Source organism: Phaenicophaeus curvirostris, chromosome 16 (assembly GCF_032191515.1).
Source record: "Phaenicophaeus curvirostris isolate KB17595 chromosome 16, BPBGC_Pcur_1.0, whole genome shotgun sequence".
Classification (NCBI taxonomy): Eukaryota; Metazoa; Chordata; class Aves; order Cuculiformes; family Cuculidae; genus Phaenicophaeus; species Phaenicophaeus curvirostris.
Window position 1 is genome coordinate 2,985,086 of NC_091407.1, and position 21,261 is coordinate 3,006,346.

The window sequence follows — 21,261 nt, forward strand, 5'->3', positions numbered from 1 at the left end:
CCCCAAAAACCCAGCTGCCATACCTCAGGCTCCATGTGCCTTGGAAATAGAGATGTCGTGAGATATTTATATAAAATTCTCATGTCGTCTTGTTCCAGTCCGCTCCTAGAACAGCAAGGAGAAAAAGACACAAGTGATGTTTGTGCTGCAGTTCTGATTATACTTTCTGCCTAACCAGAACGCAGGCAAAGCACATACCGAACTAGGGTAGCACCATTTCAGTGTCTCAGTAGAGTCAATCCCAGAACATTAATTTATGATAAAATATTTGTTAGTTTATTTCCTAAATACAAAACCCACATCTGAATTAGCTGTAAACCAAAAGAGAAACAATATTTAAACAAAGATCAAGTTTGCTATTCTTAAGTCCATTTTTAAGACCTTTTCACAAGCATTGCAACTATCTGGTTCAGAACCATATAAAGAAAATCCTTAAATTGACCTTTTCTGCTAAAGGTCCTACAGAGGAACTTGTGTATATGCACAGAGGCTGTGTGTGATGGAAATTGCAAGTACACTTCTCTAGCTCTTCAGGCCAACTTGGAAGTAATACGTAATAATTAAAGCTGAAGACCAGTGCCTTTCTTACCTATTGCTCATCCTACCATTCAGTTTTTTCATTTTCATGCAACTCTCCGAGATTCAGAAGCTCTGCTATTATGGCACTTATGTGTAGGATGAGAAATTGAAGAGACATTGAAGAATTATTAAGTACCTACCAGATAAGCTGGTCATTGTAGAGAAATGCAGTATACTTGACTATGTTCAAGCTTTCTTCCATCCTGTTAATAAACGACTGAATTTTCAAGTAAGTCATTTTATCCAGTGGAAAGAAGCTGATTCCACAAAAGACATCCAGCAGATCACAAGACTGTAAATGCAGCGTCTGCAAGTACTGAGAGAACAGTGACAGTTGTTTTTTCGAATGCAGAGAACTTCCAGTGTGTAGATTCAAATGACAAATCTTAGTATAATCCCGGTCATCTTATACTAACAATCTAAAAATAATCCCATCCAGTTCTGCTTGTATGACATACTCCTTCACGTGGGGACAGACATTTTAGCAGGGCCTGTCGTGATAGGACAAGGGGTAATGGTTTTAAACTGAAAAAGGGGAGATTCAGACTAAGTAGAAGGAAGAAGCTTTTTACAATGAGGCCGGTAAAACACTGGCGCTGGTTTCCCAGAAAGGTGACAGAATCCCCATCCCTAGGAATATTCAAGGTCAGGTTGGAGGGGGCTTTGACGTGGTTGAAGATGTCCCTGCTCATTGCACAGGGATGGGTTTTAAGGTTCCATTCCAAACCATTCTATAATTCTCTGTGTGACAACAGCTTGTAAGGCTAACTCAAGATCTTTGGAGAGTATAAGAAAACGCAGCCTTTCTTATTAATATTTAATTTCAGAACTAACTTCGTAAAAATATTAGCAGATAAATCCATTAGTTTTCAACAAGCAAAGGAAAAGAATTTCTATTATTCTCTTTCTTGATAAATGTAAACTTTACCGGGATTTCAAACACACTATCAAATGCTCTGCTCTGCGAAAGATGAGTTATCCAATGGCTCCCTCTACAGTCACTTCACATTACCAGAAAAACCCAAAAGTAAAATACTTGGAGACAAGTAGTACGACAGTTCTCTGTCACAGTGTATAATCTAAGTCTGTGCGTGCAGGTTGTGGCATTTCCATCCCTGGATATTTTCAACCAGCCAAAGTCCTATGCAGTCTGGTTTGAATTCAGTGTTACTCTCCTTTGAATAGGAGGTTGAACCTCTCCACATTCTTTCCAACTTGAAAGATGCTGCAACAGTTACTGAAATAGGTCTGCACAGACTGCTATCACACTAACCAATTCAAATGGTAAAGCAGAATTTCCAAAGAATGAACGTGATTCCATCAGAAAAAATATCCAACAGTTAAGCCGTCCCATCAAGCCATAACCACGCTTGTGGTTCAACTCCACTAGTAGGAAGCAGGAAGTGTCTGAAAACGAGTAACCAGATTTTCTGCGTTGCCACTGCACCTTTTCCGCTCCCCGTGTTTTACAGTTACATTGCAGCCATTTAGAGAAGATTTTGGCGTTTTATTTCCAATGCAGAACCACACTGTATGTGCCTGAAAAATAAGGTCTTACCCGATGGAAAAATTTCTCTAGTCTCTCCTTTAGAACTTTTACACCTCCATCTTCCATGGCTTTCAGGAACGTGCCATTGAAAAGCTAACAGTTAAATTAAAAAGAAAAAAATCAGTCAGTTGGGTACCCGTTTACAATAATTTCTTATAACTCTGCCATGAACAAAGCTAAACCGTAATACTGCTCCCATGTCCCAGTATTTGGACTCCACACAGATCCAAATACATCCCTTCCTTATTGAAGAACTCTCAGATTTGAAGTGTCCAGGTATGTATGACAGCAGAGGCAGAAACAGAAAGAAAAGGAAACTAAATCTTTTAATGGGAGAGAAATTATTTATCTATGTCGCTTAAGCATCTTATGTTCTTGCTTTGTAAAAGCCAGACTGATGGCCATTATCCAGTATTGTTTCTCCAACATAATATCTAACACCATCAAAAATTAAATGCTTAGTAGAGTAACTCCTCGTGAAGGAAGAAATCTGGACTTTACAGAAATTAGAGGGTTCTGAATTTTACAATAAGCTAATGAACCAGCACAGGTAACTGCAAAAGTTTTATTTTTCTCTTCCACCAACACCATTACAGCTTCAGAAAAAGAGCAGACAATAGTTATGAGAGAAGAATGTCAAAGCACTGATGAACTTGTACGTCCAAATGGTACCACAAGCATCAATTCTGCCCAGAAGAGGAGGCTATAGTATTAACTCTACCTTATACATGCTGTAGCACTGCTGTAGGACCGAACTATAAACCTTGTCCTGCAGAAAAGAGAACACAATATTAGGCTGAGCAGAGGCAGAGTTTCAAATATTTTAGCTGAGCTACACATAACATGTTTTAAAAGAGCCAGCAAACAAACAAATTGAAGAAATCAATCTCTGAAAAGTTAAACAGCATTTTCAGTCAGCACGTAGAAACTTCTTTGTACTTAAAAAAGTACTTTTTCAGTAAAGGGAGTCCCTTTCCCCTTACATTTAATACCAAAAGTGCCCTATTAACTCACATACAAGATACCAGTTACAAACAGTAACAGGAAAAAGTTCACGATTACCAGTAATTCCTCTTCCTGATATTCATAGACTGGCTTTCCATCTTTGTGTTTTTCTATTATGGGATTCCGTACAACCTAGAAAGTGGAATAGGCTGGTATTAGACAATGCAGAATGCATTGAGAACATCGTAGTATCATGTTTTAGAAATATGCATATCCCATGCATAAGTACCATGACCATCCAGAAGTTTTCTTCAGGTTCATGGAAAAATTGTCTGTTTTTCTGCGTATGTAGGGATTTTGCAGGTTTTGTTGGGCTAAAGGTCCTGGAAAGAAAGCATATATACAGATATAGATATTTAGTCCATAGACATAGATATTTATACACACAAAAAGAAAACACAATTGGAAAATTTAAAATACAGTGCTTGTGCTATTACAGTGAGCCATGCAATCAGACTTCATACCTTGTGAACTGGACTATAGCTTCACATAGTCCCACATTTCTAATTTTCTCATTCTTTTCTACTTCGTTTGGGTGATAGAAGAGAATCTTCTTTTCTTCCTGAAATTTGGGAAAAAAAAAAACAAACAAAAAAGAAATCAAAGCAAATGCATTTTAAAAGAATCAGAGTTAAAGAACAGAGTTCGTGGTTTGCTTGGTTTTTAACTTCAATCCCTTCATTTCTTAGGCAGAATTTTATCTTGTACATAAATGGGCTTCTGTAGTAACAAATAAAAGGCATATTTGAGCACACTTAAGCAGCCATCCCAAGATATCTCAAAACGTTTTATAAATTCCACGCCTATTGAAATCATAGGCCCAAGTCCCTTCACAGCTAGTTCAAAGCAAGGCTAGCCTCAAAGCCAGATCAAAGCCTGGCTAGCTCAAAGCTAGCTCAGATTGCTCAAAGTCTTGTCAAAGGTCTGCCTGTTTCCAAAGACAGAGATTCTACAGCTTTTCTAGTCCCTGTTTTGCTGTTTAACCACTTCACTGTAAAGAGTTTTGACCTTCCACATTGCCTTTTCTTCAGGCTGCACAAAACCAGTTATCTAAGGCTCTCCTGGTACACCATGGACTGCAGCCCCCGACCAGCTCAGGGGTTCTCCCCTGGGCTTGGTTCAGCTTGTCAGTGTTTTCCCTACTCTAGGAAGCCCCAGAGGAACAGTGACCACACGTATCTCACCAACGTTAAACAGAGTGGAAGCAATCACTTCACTTGACTAACTCACACACCCTCAGTCACACAGCCTGGCACACTGTTGGTTTTCACTGCTGATTTGGTTATGATCCGTTGTTCACAAGGACTCCCCGGTCCTGTTTTGCAAAACTGCTTTCTAACCAGTTAGCCGCCATCACGGTGTATGAGCGTATTTCATCCCACACGCAGGACTTGGCATTCACCTTCATGAGCTGCACAAGGTTTCTGCTGGCCCCTTTCCCAGCTCACTGAGGGTCCCTCTGAGTGGCAGCCCTGCCCACCAGCCTGGAGTCACCCATGGACCTGCTGAGGGTGCACTCAGTCTCATCACCCTGGGCACTAACGAGGATGACAGGACACTGCTCTGTTCCAAAAAAACTATTGAAACAAAACATTATCACGTGAACCCTACTGTATGCGATTATCTAAAATCACAGACTATAACTTCTTGAATTTACTTTGATAATAAAGACCACAATGGTAAGAAAATGCTAGTAATAACTTGAAATTAGAATCACAGAATGGTTTGAGTTAGAAGGGATATTAAAACCCATCCAGTTCTAACCCCCCTGCCATAGGCAGGGACACCTGCCACCCGACCAGGTTGCTCCAAGCCCCATCCAACCCGGCCTCCAACACCTTCAGGAATGGGGCAGCCACAACTTCTCTGGACAACCTGTTCCAGTGCTTCCCCACCCTCACAGGAAAACATTTCTTTCTCATATCTAAACTAAATCTCCCCTCTTTCAGCTTCAAAGCGTTCTTCCTCGTCCTATCCCTGCACTCCCTGATCGAGAGCCCCTCCCCAGCTTTCTGGAGCCCCTTTAAGTACTGGAGGCTGCTCCAAGGTCTCCCTGAAGCCTTCTTCTCTCTGAGCTGAAGAAGCCCAACTCTCTCTCCCCGTCTTATTTAGCCGGGACAAGCGCTAAGCTTTCTACCGCGTTGCCGCCACCCGCATGAAATTATTTTTAGACCAAGTTCCTGCATCGCAAAGAGTCGGTTACCGACAGAACCGCTCCCGCCTGCACCGCTCGAGGCGCCGCCGTGGGAAACGCGCTCGGTTACCGCTCCTGCTCCCCCGCCGCGGGGCGGCGAGAGGCGGCACCCGGCCCCGCCGCCGCCGCCCGGGCCCCTCCTCGCCGCGCAGCCCCGCTCCGGTACCTCTCCCTCTTTGGGCCCCAGCTTGGGGTTGTAGATGAAGAAGCTGAGCAGCGTCGGAGCGAGCTGCTTCTCCTGGCCGGCTCCCCCCGCCGCCGCCGCCGCCGCCGCCATGCTGAGCGTGGGGCCGGCCGCCACACACCATCGGCGCGCAGCCCGGCCCCGCGCCGCTTCCGCCTTCGCCCCGGAAGAGCCGGGCACGGGACCGGAAGCGCTCCCTGTGCCCGAGGGGCGGGGAGGAGCCCGCGCTCCGCAGCGCCGCCGGCGGCGGGGAGGGGAGCGGCAGGGGCGGGGTGCAAGGGGGGAGATGCATCAGCTTGTGGTTCTGTGCCTCGCAGAGCTGCTGCCTCAGCCTGAGGCCTTTCCAGGGGCTTTTGGGGTGGTTTTCTTGTCTGGCACAGGAAACAAAAAAATGGCATTTTAGGGATTAAAAAAAAAGACAATCAATCAATCAATCAATATCCTAGATACTAAATAAATGTAAATATAAATATATAATTATACATATAAATTTATAAAATCTATAGTTATGTATTAATATATTTAGATATACATTATATATTTTGATAGGAATGGTTGGACTCGATGATCTTGATAGGAATGGTTGGACTCGGTGATCCGGTGGGTGTCTTCCAGCCTGGTTATTCTATGATTCTATGATTATATATAGGTATTTTATATGTATAAATACATAAATAAAAATAATAAGTACATTTTAAAAGTGGCATTAAGCTGATAAAATAGAAGCTTTACTGCTACTTTTCAATTCCAATTTTAATCAAAATTCACTGAGAGCTGAATTATAAGCATAAATAGCTGCACAGTAAGCGACGTGTGGCTTTGCTTCACTGCAGGAGCGTGAAGATTAGGAATGTGGATAAACTGCAGTTAGATAATTGCTTAAGGAAACACCGTGGTAAGGTGTAAAAGATAAAATGGAACACTGAAGCCTGTCAGGTCATTTAGAAATCTGTACTGGGAAGATTTCTTACAGTTGTGCCAGGTGAAATCTGAAAGAAAAGGGTATTTCTTGAGTTTCTGATTTTTCACTTTAGTCACTGTTTTGGTTCCTACCGTCCCTCTCCATCGATATTCCCACTCGGAGCCAGCAGTGCCCTTCTGGACAGCCCGCGCCAGCCCCGCCGCTGCCGCCTTGTTTGAGGACTCGGTGCAGTGCGGTAAGAGCGCTGTGCGGAATCAAGATGCTGTAAGACTGCAGTAATTTAATATTTAATAAGTCTACTCAAAAAGCGAGCCGTGTAAGCCAGAGGGAGATGCCTGCTCTTTCTCCGGGCTGGTAGAGTTGGCCTGCAGCTCTGTCTCACATGGCTGCAGGCCCTCCCGGTACCTGAGGGAAGGGAGGCAAGAAATGGGAGATGATTCCTCCTTGTGAGGGGAGGGAGGCACAGAATGGAGGAGGCTGCCTCCTTGTGAGGGAAGGGAGGCACAAAATGGAGGGGGCTGCCTCCTGTGAGGGAAGGGAGGCACAGAATGGGAGGTGATTCCTCCTTGTGAAGGAAGGGAGGCACGGAATGGAAGGAGCTGCCTCCTGTGAGAGAAGGGAGGCACAAAATGGGAGGTGATTCCTCCTTGTGAGGGAAGGGAGGCACAGAATGGAGGGGGCTGCCTCCTGTGAGGGAAGGGAGGCACAGAATGGAGGGGGCTGCCTCCTTGTGAGGGAAGGGAGGCACAAAATGGGAGGTGATTCCTCCTTGTGAGGGGAGGGAGGCACAGAATGGAGGGGGCTGCCTCCTGTGAGGGAAGGGAGGCACAGAATGGGAGGTGATGCCTCCTGTGAAGCAGAAAATGAAGTTCCTGGCTGGCGGCAACGTCTGGCTCAGGTGTGCTGAGGCCATCTCAGGCTGGTTCAACGGGGACTTTGAATATGTGAACGCAGTGTGTGTGCAGAATTCCTTTCCATGGGTGTGGAGCTTATCACCGCCTTGGTTGTCACCTTTGCTGCTTGCACACATGGTGTTTAACCCAAACCTCTCGAGAGCTGAGCAGCTCCTCATGTCTCGTGATCTGGACAGGTCAGAGCAACACCACAGGCTGAGCCATAGCAGGTGACTGAGCATTTCCAGTCAGCACCAGCCAGGTCTCAAGCGGCTGTAGGAAACGTTTCCAAAGCTGCAGAGAGAATCTGATTTGTAATTTAATGCAGGTGTTTTTAGAGAGGTCAGGGTGGAAGGTTGGTTCCTGCCTCTTGTCAGCACAAGAAAGCAGCAAAGGGGAAGGCTTTGCTCTGCTGGGCTCCACAGGCTTACCCTGAGCACAGGCTGAGTAAGGATGAGGCCAAACGTGTCAGGATGAAGCATCCAGATACAGTAACTCTTGCTTCCCACCCTGCAGCTATGTGTTAAAATTCAGCAGAGTGCGCAGATCAGCCCTTCCTAGTTATGGTCTGTCCTTTTTAAGGCTGCACTCTGCATGAGACAGTTTCTTGGAACGTCCAGTCAGGATTGAATATATCAAACGAAAAAAAGCCAAGTCCTCCTCCTTGCTTGTGCTATACTACAGGGAGCAGGAGGTGGTGAAGGTGATCAGGACCGCAGGCTTAGCGGAAGTTCATTTCTTTATACTACTCATTTAAAGCAAAACATGGAAATTCTTAAAAATTATGGTATTGATAGTCAAGTTAATTAATTTCTTACCTAAAGAAATTGTAAACCTGAAGTGACTGGGGATTTTGGCTTGTGTGTCTTTAGATGTGTATTTGTTCAGGAGTTAGCATGATAGAAACCCTGGTCTATGACTAGGGCACCTATTTACTGCTGTAGTATAAATACTGTTGCAAGGGATGTATTGTGGAGGCATGTACCCATGGACAGTGGATACTTAGTGTAATTGGTGATTGCTAAGGAAGGTGTTTCCACGCCAAGCTTTTCCTACGAAGGGAATGAATGTATGTGTAGTGATTGCTAAAATATAATTCCACTCAGTGCAAGCTCATCTGTAACTTGACATCACTTCTGGTAGAAGTACTTGTGAAAATCTGCAAAGTGTAAGTGATAACAGATTCAATTAAATGATTACATTTCTAATGTACAAGTTAACAGGGCAGGAAGAAACTTCGATTGCAGTTACAATTTCATCCCATCTTCTTAATTGTATGTGCAGTAACACCACACCTTGACATTTGCAAAGTGGCATCAGATCATCCTGAGTTTGAAATGTGATTCCTAGCCCATGATTATGTAAAGTTAAACTGCTGAATAAGTGTGTTGGGAATTTGACAGGACAACCCCTGCATCAAGAGATGAATAATTAACAACTTTATGAGTGCTTTCCAATTTATTTAAAAATATTATGTAGGAGTAAGAAATAGGATTGTGTAGTCCTGTGTTTTGGTTTGTTGAACCTATTTCTAGGTATTACTTTGAGCATTTCCATCAGCTGTATAGTAGCAGACATAACAAAAAGGTATACTATAAATCACTCTGGGTGTTAGAGCTGACAGCTGTAAATAAATAGAGCTGACAGCTCAAATAGCTGTTCCATTGACAGTATGTGGTCTAAATGTGTTAACGAACGTGTAGAGTCAGCAGTTTGGGATTAGTTTAGCAAATAAATTACAAAATGGCACTCTGATCTAGCAAAAAGCACAATGCCTGTGTATCCCTGGTCTGCACGCTTTGTTAATACTGCAACAGGCCTCTGTAGATACGTGTGAAAACAACACTGCAGCGAGATGTGGGGGTCCTGCTAAAAACATCTTTCATACCTGCCAGATTTCTTCTCAGTGTAGAATATGAACAACCGAGTGTCATGGTGAGTAGAAATGGCTTAATAATGGATGTATTTGCTTTGCAGGGTAAGAGACTTCATGAAGGAAAGCAGTAACTTTACAATAGCTTTGTGTATGGTTAATGATACAAAGTCACTGAATAACAGTAAAAACCTAATTTCATGCAAAACTTGAGGTATTTAAATGTTTGGATTTGTTTAATGTGTTTAACAGGAATGCCTAGCTGTTGTTACTAGTCTGGATCTGTAGTACATGTGAAAGAAAGGCTGGGAAGAGAGGATGAGGAAGGGGCTACGCAGTGAAAAGGATCTCAGCTGTGAAGGTTAATGTAGTAATATGTTCATTATTTCCCTGATGTAAGAAATGAGAGAATTACATGAAGAATTAAGTCATAGTTTGACTTGTCTAAGGCACGGTGGTTTTCATGCTTAGAGATTGAGTAAAGCCACTGTTAATTCTTTTATATTTTAATTTTAACTGTTCTCGGGTGGGGTAACATAGCACAGGGTATAATGGGGTAAAAAATGTGCAAATTAAGTGGAAATCTGGAGACTTGTATTTAAATGGAATCACAAGTATTCTGGTATTTTCTAAAACTATTTTTATAGTTGTGTTTAGTGAATAATTTTAGTATACAATGTACAAGTGGAACTTATGATTAATAGTTGCAACTCCTGTTGCAATCTGTAATCATGATTGTCAGTAGTAGCTGTTTGCTGGATGCTGCCTTTCATGTCGAATCCTGGTAGTGAATGCAGCTGATGAATGCAGTCCTCATTTCCATCCCATTCAGTGAATATATGGTTATAGAAAGTGGCTGCTTATTCAGGAAGCACCCATATCCATATGTTAAATGATGGTTGCTTATGGTAAATGTCTTTAGTTTTTTCTTCCTTGTCAGCCAATAAAGCCCTGCCCAGGAGCTTTCTTAATTACAAGTCCTTGCTTGAAACCCATAGAAATCTGCATACCACGTCTCTAAAAGGAGGCTTAGCACTGGTGTTTTGTTTGAGGCCATGGAGCAGGTATCTCTGTTAGTGAGAAAATCCAGTTTGAGTTACCACTGTCATGTGTTTTACAAGAGCATTCAAAAGTATGCTTTAGCATTTCAAGGACTCCAGGGAAATGATAAGTTGTTGTAACTTTAAAATTTCTTCCACTCTGGAAGTCAACAAGTTTTCCTTTACTTAAAATGTTCTCCCACAGAGAACAATAATCTACTGCAGTAGTTGCTGTACTTTTAAGGTTTTTAAAGGTACTTTTTTTCTTGATGGAAATGTATGGAAGGGTTCTTTCAACTGCAGTACTTTGGGTGTTAGAGAGATTTCAGAATATCCCAAGTGGAAGAAGTGTGTAGTTTTTTTTTCTGTTTAGTGCTGTAGTGCACAACTTGTATACAATAATAATCTATAAACAAACAACTGAGACATGTTTTCAATTAGTAATGATGAACAACATTTTTGTAAAGTTTTTACATACAAACTAGTTTAAAGGATATGTGCTTCCCTAGTCTTTTCGTTCCTTGCCTCTCAATGGGGCCTCAGTACATTTTGTAGTTCAGATGTTTTACAGGAACATCAGAAGCAGACAGCTCTATGTTCTTCTCTCTGGAAAAGGAAGGAAGTTCTAATTTCACTCACAAGTTGGTTGTGGGTCAGGGCACTACACAAACGTTCTGTCCAATGACCTTCCCCAGCAATGGTTTGTGCCTTAGTGGAGAATCACAGAATTTGTACTTTCCCTCTGAATTTCTTTGTCTAGGTCCCCAGTGCAAAGACCAAGTCATTGAGAGGAGCTGGAGTTCAAAGCACAATAACAACAGGAAGATTCTTTATTTTACATGTATTTGCCTGCTTGATGTAATATGATTAGTCAAGGTCAGAACACTTAATTGTAAAAGGAGAGTGATTTGTTTGTTATTTACCTATGAACTAGTCCAAGACCCTTCTGTCATCAGACTAGCTTCATTGCCAAGAACACAATTTCTTTCTTGTGAATATCATGTGACATCCATCATATGCTGTGAGAGTCTCCCTCGGTCAGATCCTCAGCTTGTGTAAATCTGAGTAGCTCTGTTTAAGTCATTGATACTCTAGTGATTTAGGCCAGATGAGCATATTTCATAATGTTAAGAAATGTTATTAAAATTCAATGTTCATTTTTTATCAATTTATATTCTTATTGAACAATAAAAGGAAAAATATGATGACCATATTAAATTCTCGCATGTACTGAGTATCCCAGCTTACAAGTAACTTATACACCAAATTAAGCTACTTGAAAACATTTTGAAATAGGACAAAAATTCTGGTTTTGGCTGTTAACTGATAAGAATTGTTGATTAATATATACGCAATTTTTTAAAAGACAGTAGATGTTTCTTGGCTGGTTCTCCAGCAGCTGGATCCCAAAAGAGTAGATGGCTGCAGAGGAGACAGAGGGGTGTACCCAGGGATGAATCATTACAGAACTTGTATAGGTGCAGCTGTCTGGGGTGTCTTGGAGGAGGGAACTCCATGAACTTTTTTCCACACTAAGTAAAGGAGAAATTTAATTTGTTTGCTTTTGTTTTGATGATGAGCATGTTTGAGACCAGCTGGAATTTTTCAGTTACTGTTTTGTTAGGTTTGTAAAATACAGGTTGGGAGAGAGAAAAGGGCCGAGCCCATTGAAGCATTAGCCATGTGAACTCTGTGACTTTGTTGCTCTGGGAGTTATATAACCCTTCTCACAAGGTGCATTCAGATTGTTTAGTCTCTTTCTCGGCAATAGCTGGTTATCTCATAAACAATTCAGTTCTGGTTTTCATGTTTTTCTGCACAATTACCAGTATTTATAGAGACTTTTTAAAAGAAAAAAAATGCAGTTAGTTTTAAATGTAGTCATTTGCAGCAAAGGAAGAAATGCATTGACATTGCACTGCCTCTAAACCATTAACTTTGCTGAAAAGGCTTCTTTTGTGCTCTAGTGACTACTACAAGCTCTGTGTGTATGCACTGCAGTATATAGCACTTGTTAATGATGAGAAAACAATGAATACTCCATCAGAGCATCTGAACATCAGTCTTTTGTGAATTGCTTCCTAAGGACATTCCTAAATTTTCCTAAAAAGACATTTCTTCAGCATCCCCAGAGGTGGATGCTTTTGTCAAGGACATTTTTAATATGGCAGACAGAGTTTGGAAATACCACGTAGAGTACATTGGAGCTTTTCTCAACACGCATTTCTACAAATTATTCCTCCACACTTTTAGTCCTTCCTACTGAGAAAGCTAGAGAATACCACCAAGAAGATATCTTTTTCTTACCTTCTGTGTTTTTTAAACACCTCACAGTTATCTGAAACCTCAAGTTCACAGAGGCTTGCCTTTTAATTCTTCTGCAGTAAAGCATGCGATTTTTGCTTTCTTACTCTCTCAACTGGCATGTGAAAAGAGCGATTTGAAACTGCAACATTCTCATGCAGAAACCAGCTCTTAAACTAAAAATGTACAACTGCTTTTCACTTGGAAGTCAGTGAGAGATTTTATCCTTGCTTGCCTCACAACTATATTGGTGCTTCTAGTCTTCAATGTAGATCTGAGTGTTTTGAGAACTCCAAACTTAATTCAGAAGGCCTACTGTAAACAGAAATCCCACTGATTTCAAAAGATGTTCCATATATGAAGGTCTGATAAGCTTGAGATCTTGGAGTGATTAACACTTTTAGTTTAAGAATTCACATATTTCAGTTTAGCAGTCAGAAAAACAGACACAAGCTACAGCATATGATTAATTTTTATTGGATGTTTTTAAGGGAAGTGTCTGCTAAAGTAGAGCTTAAAACATGGTAAATGGTCCACACAATGAAAAAAATAATTTATCAGTGTTTCATTATGTTGCTACAACAATGAACAAATAACAGACACTGTCAAGATAAATAAGGGACTCCTAAATTTCAGGGGTTTGGAGTGTCTTGTGCAGATTCATCCCAATTCTGTCTTGTTTGGTCCTTTTAAACCTCTAAGACTGCACCATTTCCTGGAATTCTGTGAAAGATGGGAGAATATTTACAGTAGAAATATAAAAATGAAAGGATTAGGAGTAAAAGATTAGTGGCTTATCAAGAGATTTAGAATAGGAATAAACAGAAAGCAGCTACCCGGTAGCTGACCAGACAAGAAAGATGCATGGGAGAGAAATATTGTCTGAACTTCCTTCTCTAAACAACAAATGGGAAAACAATGCTTTGCTGACATTTATAGGGAATAGTAAAATGTTCAGAGTAGTTTTAGCCTTCTCGCTGAGGAGTACTGGTCTTAGGCAAAAATAATGGAATGGCTAATACGAACTTTGAGTAGAAAGTTTTAAAGAGCTGAAGTAAAAGAATTAATAGTGAGTCCATGTGTCTTATTAGCTGCAATGCTTCAGCAGTTGAGAAGTGTTGATTTAGAATGCAGTCTAAAGACAAAAACATTGTGTGGCACCATGTGGTACGATACTGAAGTATTGAATTGTACAATAATATATTGCTATTTGCAAGATCTTTTAAATGTTTTGCTTCTGTGAGTTAGAGCAGATAGATTGCTTCATAACTCATGTGTGTTTATTCTGGCATGTTTCCTAAGGAACTGGATCTAGTTCCTTCCAAAGAAAGAAACAGAAGAGTGCTGTCCTTCTCGTGCAGTGAAAGAGGGAATCTGCACACCAGCACATTCCCTGCATGCTATTCCCTAAGCTCCTTTCATGCTTGTCTAGGCAGCTCGCGTCTGTCATGGGGCAAGTTGCCATGGGCTGCAAGCCTTTTGTGTGAGCGTGTGCTTCCTGTTCAAAATGGGACACAGAAACATGGAATTAGGAGACCAGGGCACTGAGCAGCCATTAAACCACACTGGCATTTCCATGGGGTGAGTGCAATTCGCTGCTTCCTAAAACAGCTGCTCCTTCCTACCTGGTCCTTAACCTGCCACTGAAGATGAATAGCATCCACCCCATGTGCAGAACGTGTTCTAGGACCTCATGTTGGGGTAGTGACACTTAATCATTCTGTTCTCCTTATTATGCAAAACAGATATTGAACTACAGGCTGCTAGCTCTTGTATATTGTGAATGATTTCACGTCTAGTGGAATTTCTGTTGGGAGGTCACTGCTGTAAATGAGACAATGTATGTGCTGTTGATTCTTCTGTGCAGAACTGGTTCTTTTGTCCTCAATTTTACATTTGTGTATGACAAATGAGGCTAGGTATGCTTTACATGGGAGTAGGTGGGAGGAGAAAAGAGGGACGTTTCCTTTCAAAGCAATGGGAATTAGTGAGTGAAGGGGAATGAGAAAGCACCTTAGGGCAGCCTGGGTATGTTTGTTTGACTTGCTTGTGCATAAGGAGTTGCAGAGATCAACCTGTAGGATCAAGGACCTTCTTTACCCTTAAAGGGGTTGCTACTGCAAGGGTCTCAGTAAAATCACTAGAAGTATATTAATGTCCCACCAGCATAAAAGAAAGGAGCATCACACAGCATTTACAACACACTCTGTGGAGCCTTATTGTATATATAAATAAATTAATACCTTCAGCTCCAATTTTACCATCCCCATCATGATCTGCAGCTGCCAAGAAGGTCTTGGTTTCTGAAGCAGTTAACACTCTGGCTCCACACTCAAACCTCTGAAGGAAATACCTAGGAAAAAAACAACTTTGATTATGATTTTCATGAATATTATTCTTTTATGCTGAATATTATTATTTTATGCTGGCTGTATCATCAAACCTATAGCTTCCTATAAATAATTTATTTACCACAGTAGCCAAGTCCTCCAAACAGTGCTTAGTTAGACAAGCTAAATCTTAGTCATAAACGTCAGTTGTGTAAGTCCAGCCCTGATACAATTGATTCTGCCCACTACCTAAATCCAGCCTCAGGAAGGTTTTTTTTTCTCCTACACTTATCATTAAAGGCAGGCATTTACTAATTTATTTTTCTCCATAGGGATTATCTACTATAATACATGTTTCACATCTGCTGAAGGTTTTATGAATGTTTAGCATAACCTGTGCTCGCTTTTACAGACAGTGCTGGACAGAAGGAAGTTTTTTGGATAGCCTTTAAATGAGTAAGTTAATGCAGAAAATCCTTACTTGAGCTCATCTTCCTCAATAAAGCCACTTTGATCATTGTCGAGAATCCGGAAGATCTCCTTGAGTTGGCTGCTACTCTTCTTAGACATCCCACTGATCTGAAAGAATTTTTTGGGACTAAAGGAATCTGGAGCTGAAAATAAATTAATAAATGAATTAACCCCAGACCACTGCATTCACTGTTCCTAACTGGTCTGAGGATGCTGCTTTGTTACATTTTAATTGTTCTAGACATGGACAATAGGGAAAGCCTGTCAAAGAATGAATTTTACCATACTGCATCATACTCTTTTAATCATAAAAAAATATCACATGGCGATAAGTTACAGAATGACAATATAAACCAGTCAAGAACAAAAAATACTCTGGCAGCCAAGTAAAGAGATTTTCCAAATTTGTTTACAGTATATGCTTGTTCAGTATTCCTTTGGGAATTAATTAAACTTGCTATGTGTTACACAAAGTAATAGATTTGGAGATTTTTAATTATTTACTCACCTTGGCAGTCCCGCAGAGCAGCAGCAATATCAGAAGGGCTTAGTATGTCTGTGAGGCTCATTTTAAACCTGTGTAAAATAGAATATTGCAAACATATTCGTCAAATGCAAATGCATCTTACAAGAAATTGGTTTTCCTCTGTTTCAAACAATACTGTCTGGCTAACAAGACTTGTAAGGGTGGCTGAATCTAATTGATCAAACTGACATTGCTGCTATTCCTAAACAAATTAGAAGATTTAGTACAGTACTTCCTTAAAAATAGCAGTGCTGAAATAAGACTTTTTAATGAGATGGATTACATAAATGATGTTGTGGGTTGGTAAATTTTTTATCATTTACCTGCATCCCATTCAAGTACAGCACATTTTTAAACTCGATCTAACCTTTAATAATTAGTCTTTCTGGAATCTGTGGCATTTGGCAATACAAATAACAGTATATGCAGTGGAAAGAAGAGAGTCAAGAAGGTTTGCTTCTGTTTTCTTGCCCCAAAGATCTGAAGAATAAAAAGAAAGCTGATACTTATCTATATAAGGTCCACTCATATGTAATTCCAGCAATTAAAATAAAAACCTTAGAACAATGGTTATTGTACTTACTACTGGTGCCGCTCTGCACAGCAATTTCATTTAATTAATCTCAAGTCAGCTGCTCACCTTTATAGTTTTCTCAGCTAGGTAAAGGAAAAATAGCTGAGGAGATACCAGGCAAAATAGTAATGTTGGCTCTGGCTTGCTGCTCTGGCTTATAAAGGATTCAAAAGGTGACAATAACCACTACTTAGGTTACTGTTTCATGGATCAAATGTTTGATTTGAGACCTAGCTCAAATTTCTTCCTTAACTAATTAAACTTTTCTTTATATCTCGAGATAATATGGACAGGAAGAACAGTATTTTTAATAAATCTACTTGTGATTAATTAAGTATAATTCTGTCATCAAAACATAGCCTTTCAATTTCCCAGTATGCTAAAGATTTTCAATTAACCTCTGGACCTCAAAGGCACTCACTGGAAGATGACTCCAGCAGTCAAATCAGTATAAAAAGAAACTAGTTTGGTTTCCCTAAGTCTGTTAATCCTTTGGAAGGTATAAAGGAAGTTGGAGATGAAAGATCAGAGGTGACAATGTATTGTTCTAACAAAGATACCTTGTCGCTAGAATAAGGAAAACATGCTGTAGTTTGGGGTAGTTTTTCCACAGTAGCCTTCATTTCGTATTTCCTGACCATTTTCTAAATTACAGTGCTGTCCCTAGTCAGGAGTAGAGCTGAAACCAGTGTCTTCAGTGACAGTAAGACTCTGAAACGAAGTAACACTGAATAAGCTAACCTTGTTGTCTATATTTCTTGGAAGATTATTTATAATCACACAGCCTAATTAATATTCTATTCTGAATATTTTAAATTATGTGAAATCAATAATAGACTTACTCAAAATTATAGGAATCGAACCTTGTTAGTGTGGAGATAGATTTATGTACACTGTACAGCACGCACTCTCAGAATTTTCTCCTTTTTGATCATCTCAAGTTGATATGAATTTTCACAGAAGGTTTTCTTACTGGTTCCTCTTCACATTTTTACTTCTAGAGAAAAGAGTTTTTTAGACCTCTGTGGTAGTGCCCTAGATGTCGCCTTATCGTAGGCTTCCTTTGCTTCTGCGTGCTCCTACACTCTGCTCATGGAACAACTCGCTTGATTTAATTTTTTTACTCGCCACACAACACTAAGTATTAAAAGCTAATGCGAATGAGTAAACTGACATGAAGTAGAGGAAAATAACAAGGTCAAGTTGAACATGTAACACTCAAGCTCAAAATATATCTAATTCAGGCCTTGGTTTAAAATGTAAGCACCAAATGCTCAAAGAATGGCATTGGGTTGCCTCATTCACTCTGCCGTAGCACACAGCATGCTGAACTGTTTTTACATGTGTTCAACAATAGTATCGTAGTCAGAATAAGTATTATATTAAAATACGATCTTGTGAGCGAGCTAATTGTTACTGTGGGTTCACTATTATTGCTTATGAGGGGATATTTTAATGTTTGAAATTCAACACCGACAACAAAAGTGATGCTAATCCTGCTGAAAGATGGTTTACAAAAGCCTAAAAGAGCTGAATTTCAGAATCAAGTTGATGTCACTGTATATTGATACAGGTAGGAATCTAGAGTTACTGGTTTTATTTATTTATTAATGACACTTCAGCTGAAGTACAGGTTTCCCTCCTCTACAATTAGAATGAAATAATCAGGGATAATTATATTATATAAAGGGATGCTTTAATTAGATAATCTATTTTACAGCTGAACTATCCTCTTGTTTTCCTTACTTCTGGGAATGTGTTAATTTAGGTGATTGAAATCACTTCAGGGATTCAAAAACTGAGATCTATAAAAGAAAATTTCTAAAATATATTATGCAAGCATTGTAAAGCTATAAAGAAAACACTTAATAATTCAACCAGAACAATAGGTTCTAGGTAATGAGCAGTTAACGACAGTGCAAAATCTGGGACAGATCTGAGTGTTGCACAGTTTCCAGCAATGATTAGTCTTTGTTCCTATGAAGTTCAAGAAAAAATTGTATTTGTTTGTTTATTTTATTTTTGCTTTTGCAGTACTAGGGACATCTGAAAGTGCTCTTGAGTTGTTAATCTGAAGATTTATGTACCTGTATAACTTTTATGTCTGTTGCTTTCCCTCAAGGTGTCGTTATGCACAGCATGTACCGGAATATTAAAGCCATTGTTTTTGGTTTCAGACATCCAGAATTAAACTTGAAAATGTAGTTCTGAGAAATACGGAACATTCATCAATAATTTCTAGCTAGTAATCTAAACATTTAAAAAAACTGTTTTGAAATCAAATGCCATTCACTTCTCTAATAAGCAGGAGAAAGTTGCGTTTTGGTAAATCATTAAAAGGTTGTGGACTAGCCTTGTACTCTTTGTGTTCTGTTAATTAGCAGTGGCAATCAACCAAAGACATGACTTCAAGTAGATGCAAAAGAAACATCAGCAGTTGTCTCGGGTGAGATCAGAGGAGAGGTGTTAACCTGAGACCAACTGCGATAGTGTAAAGAGATGCGGTAGCAGCTGTTCTGAAACCCATACAGCTCCATCTTTCAGCCCCAGTTGTGTTAGAGCCAGAACAATTGTATTGTGATCCTTGATAACAGATTCTGCCTTTGTAATTAGTTTGGAAGTAACTAAAATAGATACTCAGTAACCTATGTTGTTGCTCATGAATGTCATGTCACAATGGTGGTGGCAGAAAATCTTAGTGTGAACATGGCTATAACTATTGAAAAGGGCCTTGACAACAAAACAAGTTGTATCCTGACACTTTCAAGTTGTCTCATAAGGCACATGCTTTAATCATGGAAAAATAATTACGGCATTTGAATTGAATGGTTGCTTGGACCATAGTCTTTTACCATATTTAGCAGAGAGGTGGAAGAATGTGGTTTAGTATTTGACACTTTTGGTACTGTGTATTATTACAATGAAGGATGAAATCCAGGCCTTGGAAACCTCAGTGACAAAGCTTTCTTTCCCTGCAGCAAATAGAACGTAGTAGCCAGAGCCCTGGGCAGCGATCTGGAGTGTAGAATCCAAGATACAAGATACATCCTGCAGCACTGTGGGTCTGGAGCTAAACAAAGACAGGTAATTCTCTCCTTTGAAGAAATGTCTTGTGTAATTTACGTCCTTAAAATTCTGTGTGAATGAGATGGATTTCTATTTGAAAATGATAGAATAATTAACAGGTTAATAACCTAACTAATTCATAGAGATTGTTCTGATCAGGATACTTTTTCACTTAAAAATCTGTCTTGGAGGATCTCTGTTAGCATTTGATATGCTATGTGTTTGCCTTTAAATGCACTTGCCAGTGCTTCTGTGACTCAGTAAGACAATTTTCCGACTCTGAACATAATTGCCTAAGATATGTCTTTCTGCTTCTTCAAATTGTTCAGACTATCTGTGTGTTTTAAGAATAACTCTGCCCTAAGGGTGGAAGCTGTGAAGTAATCTGGGTGCTGCCTTCTGTGACATGTAAAAGATAGGTACAGCGGTACTATACTAAAGGGTTTTTGGACATGGCTGTGTTTCACTATGAAACTATGTTTCACTATGAAACTTAGACCCACAGTCTAAGAAGCCATAGTAAAGTAAAGCAAATAACGCTGAAGTGATTCCAACTATTTTTACATTCACTGTCTGCCCTCACTGATGTCAGTAGGTGATACAATTAATTTCAGCAGTAGGGGGGTGTATAACCCTTAGTGATATATAAAGTAAAAATATCCTATAATTAGAGTTAACCTTATAAGTAATCATCAGAAGTCACTTGTTTAGCAGAAATGACCTTCTAAATAAAGGAGAAGCAGGTGCCTAGATTCAGATAAGCACTTAAAACACATGCATAAAGCATGTAACAAAATTCCATTGACAAAAGGCAACCACATGTTTCGGCACACGGGTGGAAAGGGTTGGCTAGAAGCATTTGCATAGTATGGGCCATGGTCTGAGACCTCCAAACTTATCATTCCAAAAGACTGTTCTTTGCTTCAAGGCAGCTGTGTGGGAGCATACGTTTATGATCATGTAGCAGTCATTCCAGTTGTGGCCTTACAGGAGAAATTTTAAGAGCTTTCTTAAAGCACATGATAAGCGGTTACAGAAATTTCACAGTACCTGACTGTCTGAGTGAGTGAGAGACAGAGATGAAAAGAAAGCAAGTGCCTTCTGGTAGACAGGAAACAGCATTCTCTACGCCAATCTACTTAGCAGTAATACTGAAAGGTCTAAAAATGTCTCTAGTCACAAGCTCTTCTTAACTTTCTGGAGTGATCACTGAAGCTGATATCAGACTTACCTTGTCATTAATTTTTTACTGTTCTTAATGGAATGGTAAGTGGTGAAATTGTCTTAGATTTGTAGACCTAGCAGGATAATCAGTGTGGAGTTAGTGTGGTTAAGCAAGGGAGCTGCCTGCTAACTCGAAAGTTGTCTGAACTGTCAGCGACTTTCTCTTTCAGTTAGCCATTAATATTTTTATGATGCTTGAAGATCTTCATATTACATGGTGAAAATATAAAACATGATTTAAGCTGAGATACATAGCATTTTTTTACAATAACGAGAGCTTTTAGGCCTGGAATTAGACCGCAGTTAATAATTCCTCAGAATTTCGTTTCTTTATTGCTCTCCTGAGATGATGCTGAAGTCATAAATTGGAATTTGTTTGATGGATTTTTTTTTCATTGTTAAGGAAAGTTCTACAACATTAGTGCCCAGTTCATTCATTAGGATAAATGGAAGTATATTTTTTGGCTAACATCTACGGCGTGAACACACTATTAAATATTTGTTAAAGTCCTTTAGATTGCTTTGAT

The 21,261-nt window shown here is 39.8% G+C and overlaps 2 protein-coding genes across 3 annotated transcripts in view; both read right to left on the reverse strand.

Annotated features, from left to right (window-relative positions):
* The window catches only part of CCZ1 (CCZ1 homolog, vacuolar protein trafficking and biogenesis associated), a 189,154-nt gene extending 183,493 nt beyond the window's left edge, over positions 1 to 5,661 (reverse strand). For both annotated transcript variants that reach the window (XM_069869855.1, XM_069869854.1), the window contains exons 1-8: positions 5,494 to 5,661; positions 3,598 to 3,695; positions 3,363 to 3,456; positions 3,191 to 3,265; positions 2,850 to 2,897; positions 2,138 to 2,221; positions 720 to 895; positions 24 to 105 (exon numbers count right to left, since the gene is read on the reverse strand). In XM_069869855.1, coding sequence (XP_069725956.1) covers positions 24 to 105; positions 720 to 895; positions 2,138 to 2,221; positions 2,850 to 2,897; positions 3,191 to 3,265; positions 3,363 to 3,456; positions 3,598 to 3,695; positions 5,494 to 5,604 — 768 coding nt within the window. In that variant the 5' untranslated portion in view covers positions 5,605 to 5,661. The remainder of the gene's footprint in view (positions 1 to 23; positions 106 to 719; positions 896 to 2,137; positions 2,222 to 2,849; positions 2,898 to 3,190; positions 3,266 to 3,362; positions 3,457 to 3,597; positions 3,696 to 5,493) is intronic.
* Positions 5,662 to 13,146: 7,485 nt separating this feature from the next.
* Positions 13,147 to 17,251, reverse strand: LOC138727391 (parvalbumin, thymic CPV3). Its single transcript, XM_069869789.1, has 5 exons — positions 16,843 to 17,251; positions 15,853 to 15,920; positions 15,355 to 15,487; positions 14,787 to 14,896; positions 13,147 to 13,266 (listed from the first exon to the last, which is right to left on the reverse strand). The coding sequence occupies exons 2-5, from the start codon at positions 15,911 to 15,913 to the stop codon at positions 13,241 to 13,243; spliced, it is 330 nt and encodes a 109-aa protein (XP_069725890.1). The 5' UTR covers positions 15,914 to 15,920; positions 16,843 to 17,251; the 3' UTR covers positions 13,147 to 13,240.
* Positions 17,252 to 21,261: the final 4,010 nt, after the last annotated feature.

What these genes read in the sequence shown, in the direction of transcription:
- LOC138727391 (XM_069869789.1), bottom strand. Translation starts at nt 15,913, where the DNA reads ATGAGCCTCACAGACATACTAAGCCCTTCTGATATTGCTGCTGCTCTG. An exon ending in TGCTCTGCGGGACTGCCAAG is followed by an intron (nt 15,488 to 15,852) that starts GTGAGTAAATAA and finishes ATTTATTTTCAG; the next exon opens with CTCCAGATTCCTTTAGTCCC. An exon ending in TGGTAAAATTGGAGCTGAAG is followed by an intron (nt 13,267 to 14,786) that starts GTATTAATTTAT and finishes CATCTTTCACAG; the next exon opens with AATTCCAGGAAATGGTGCAG.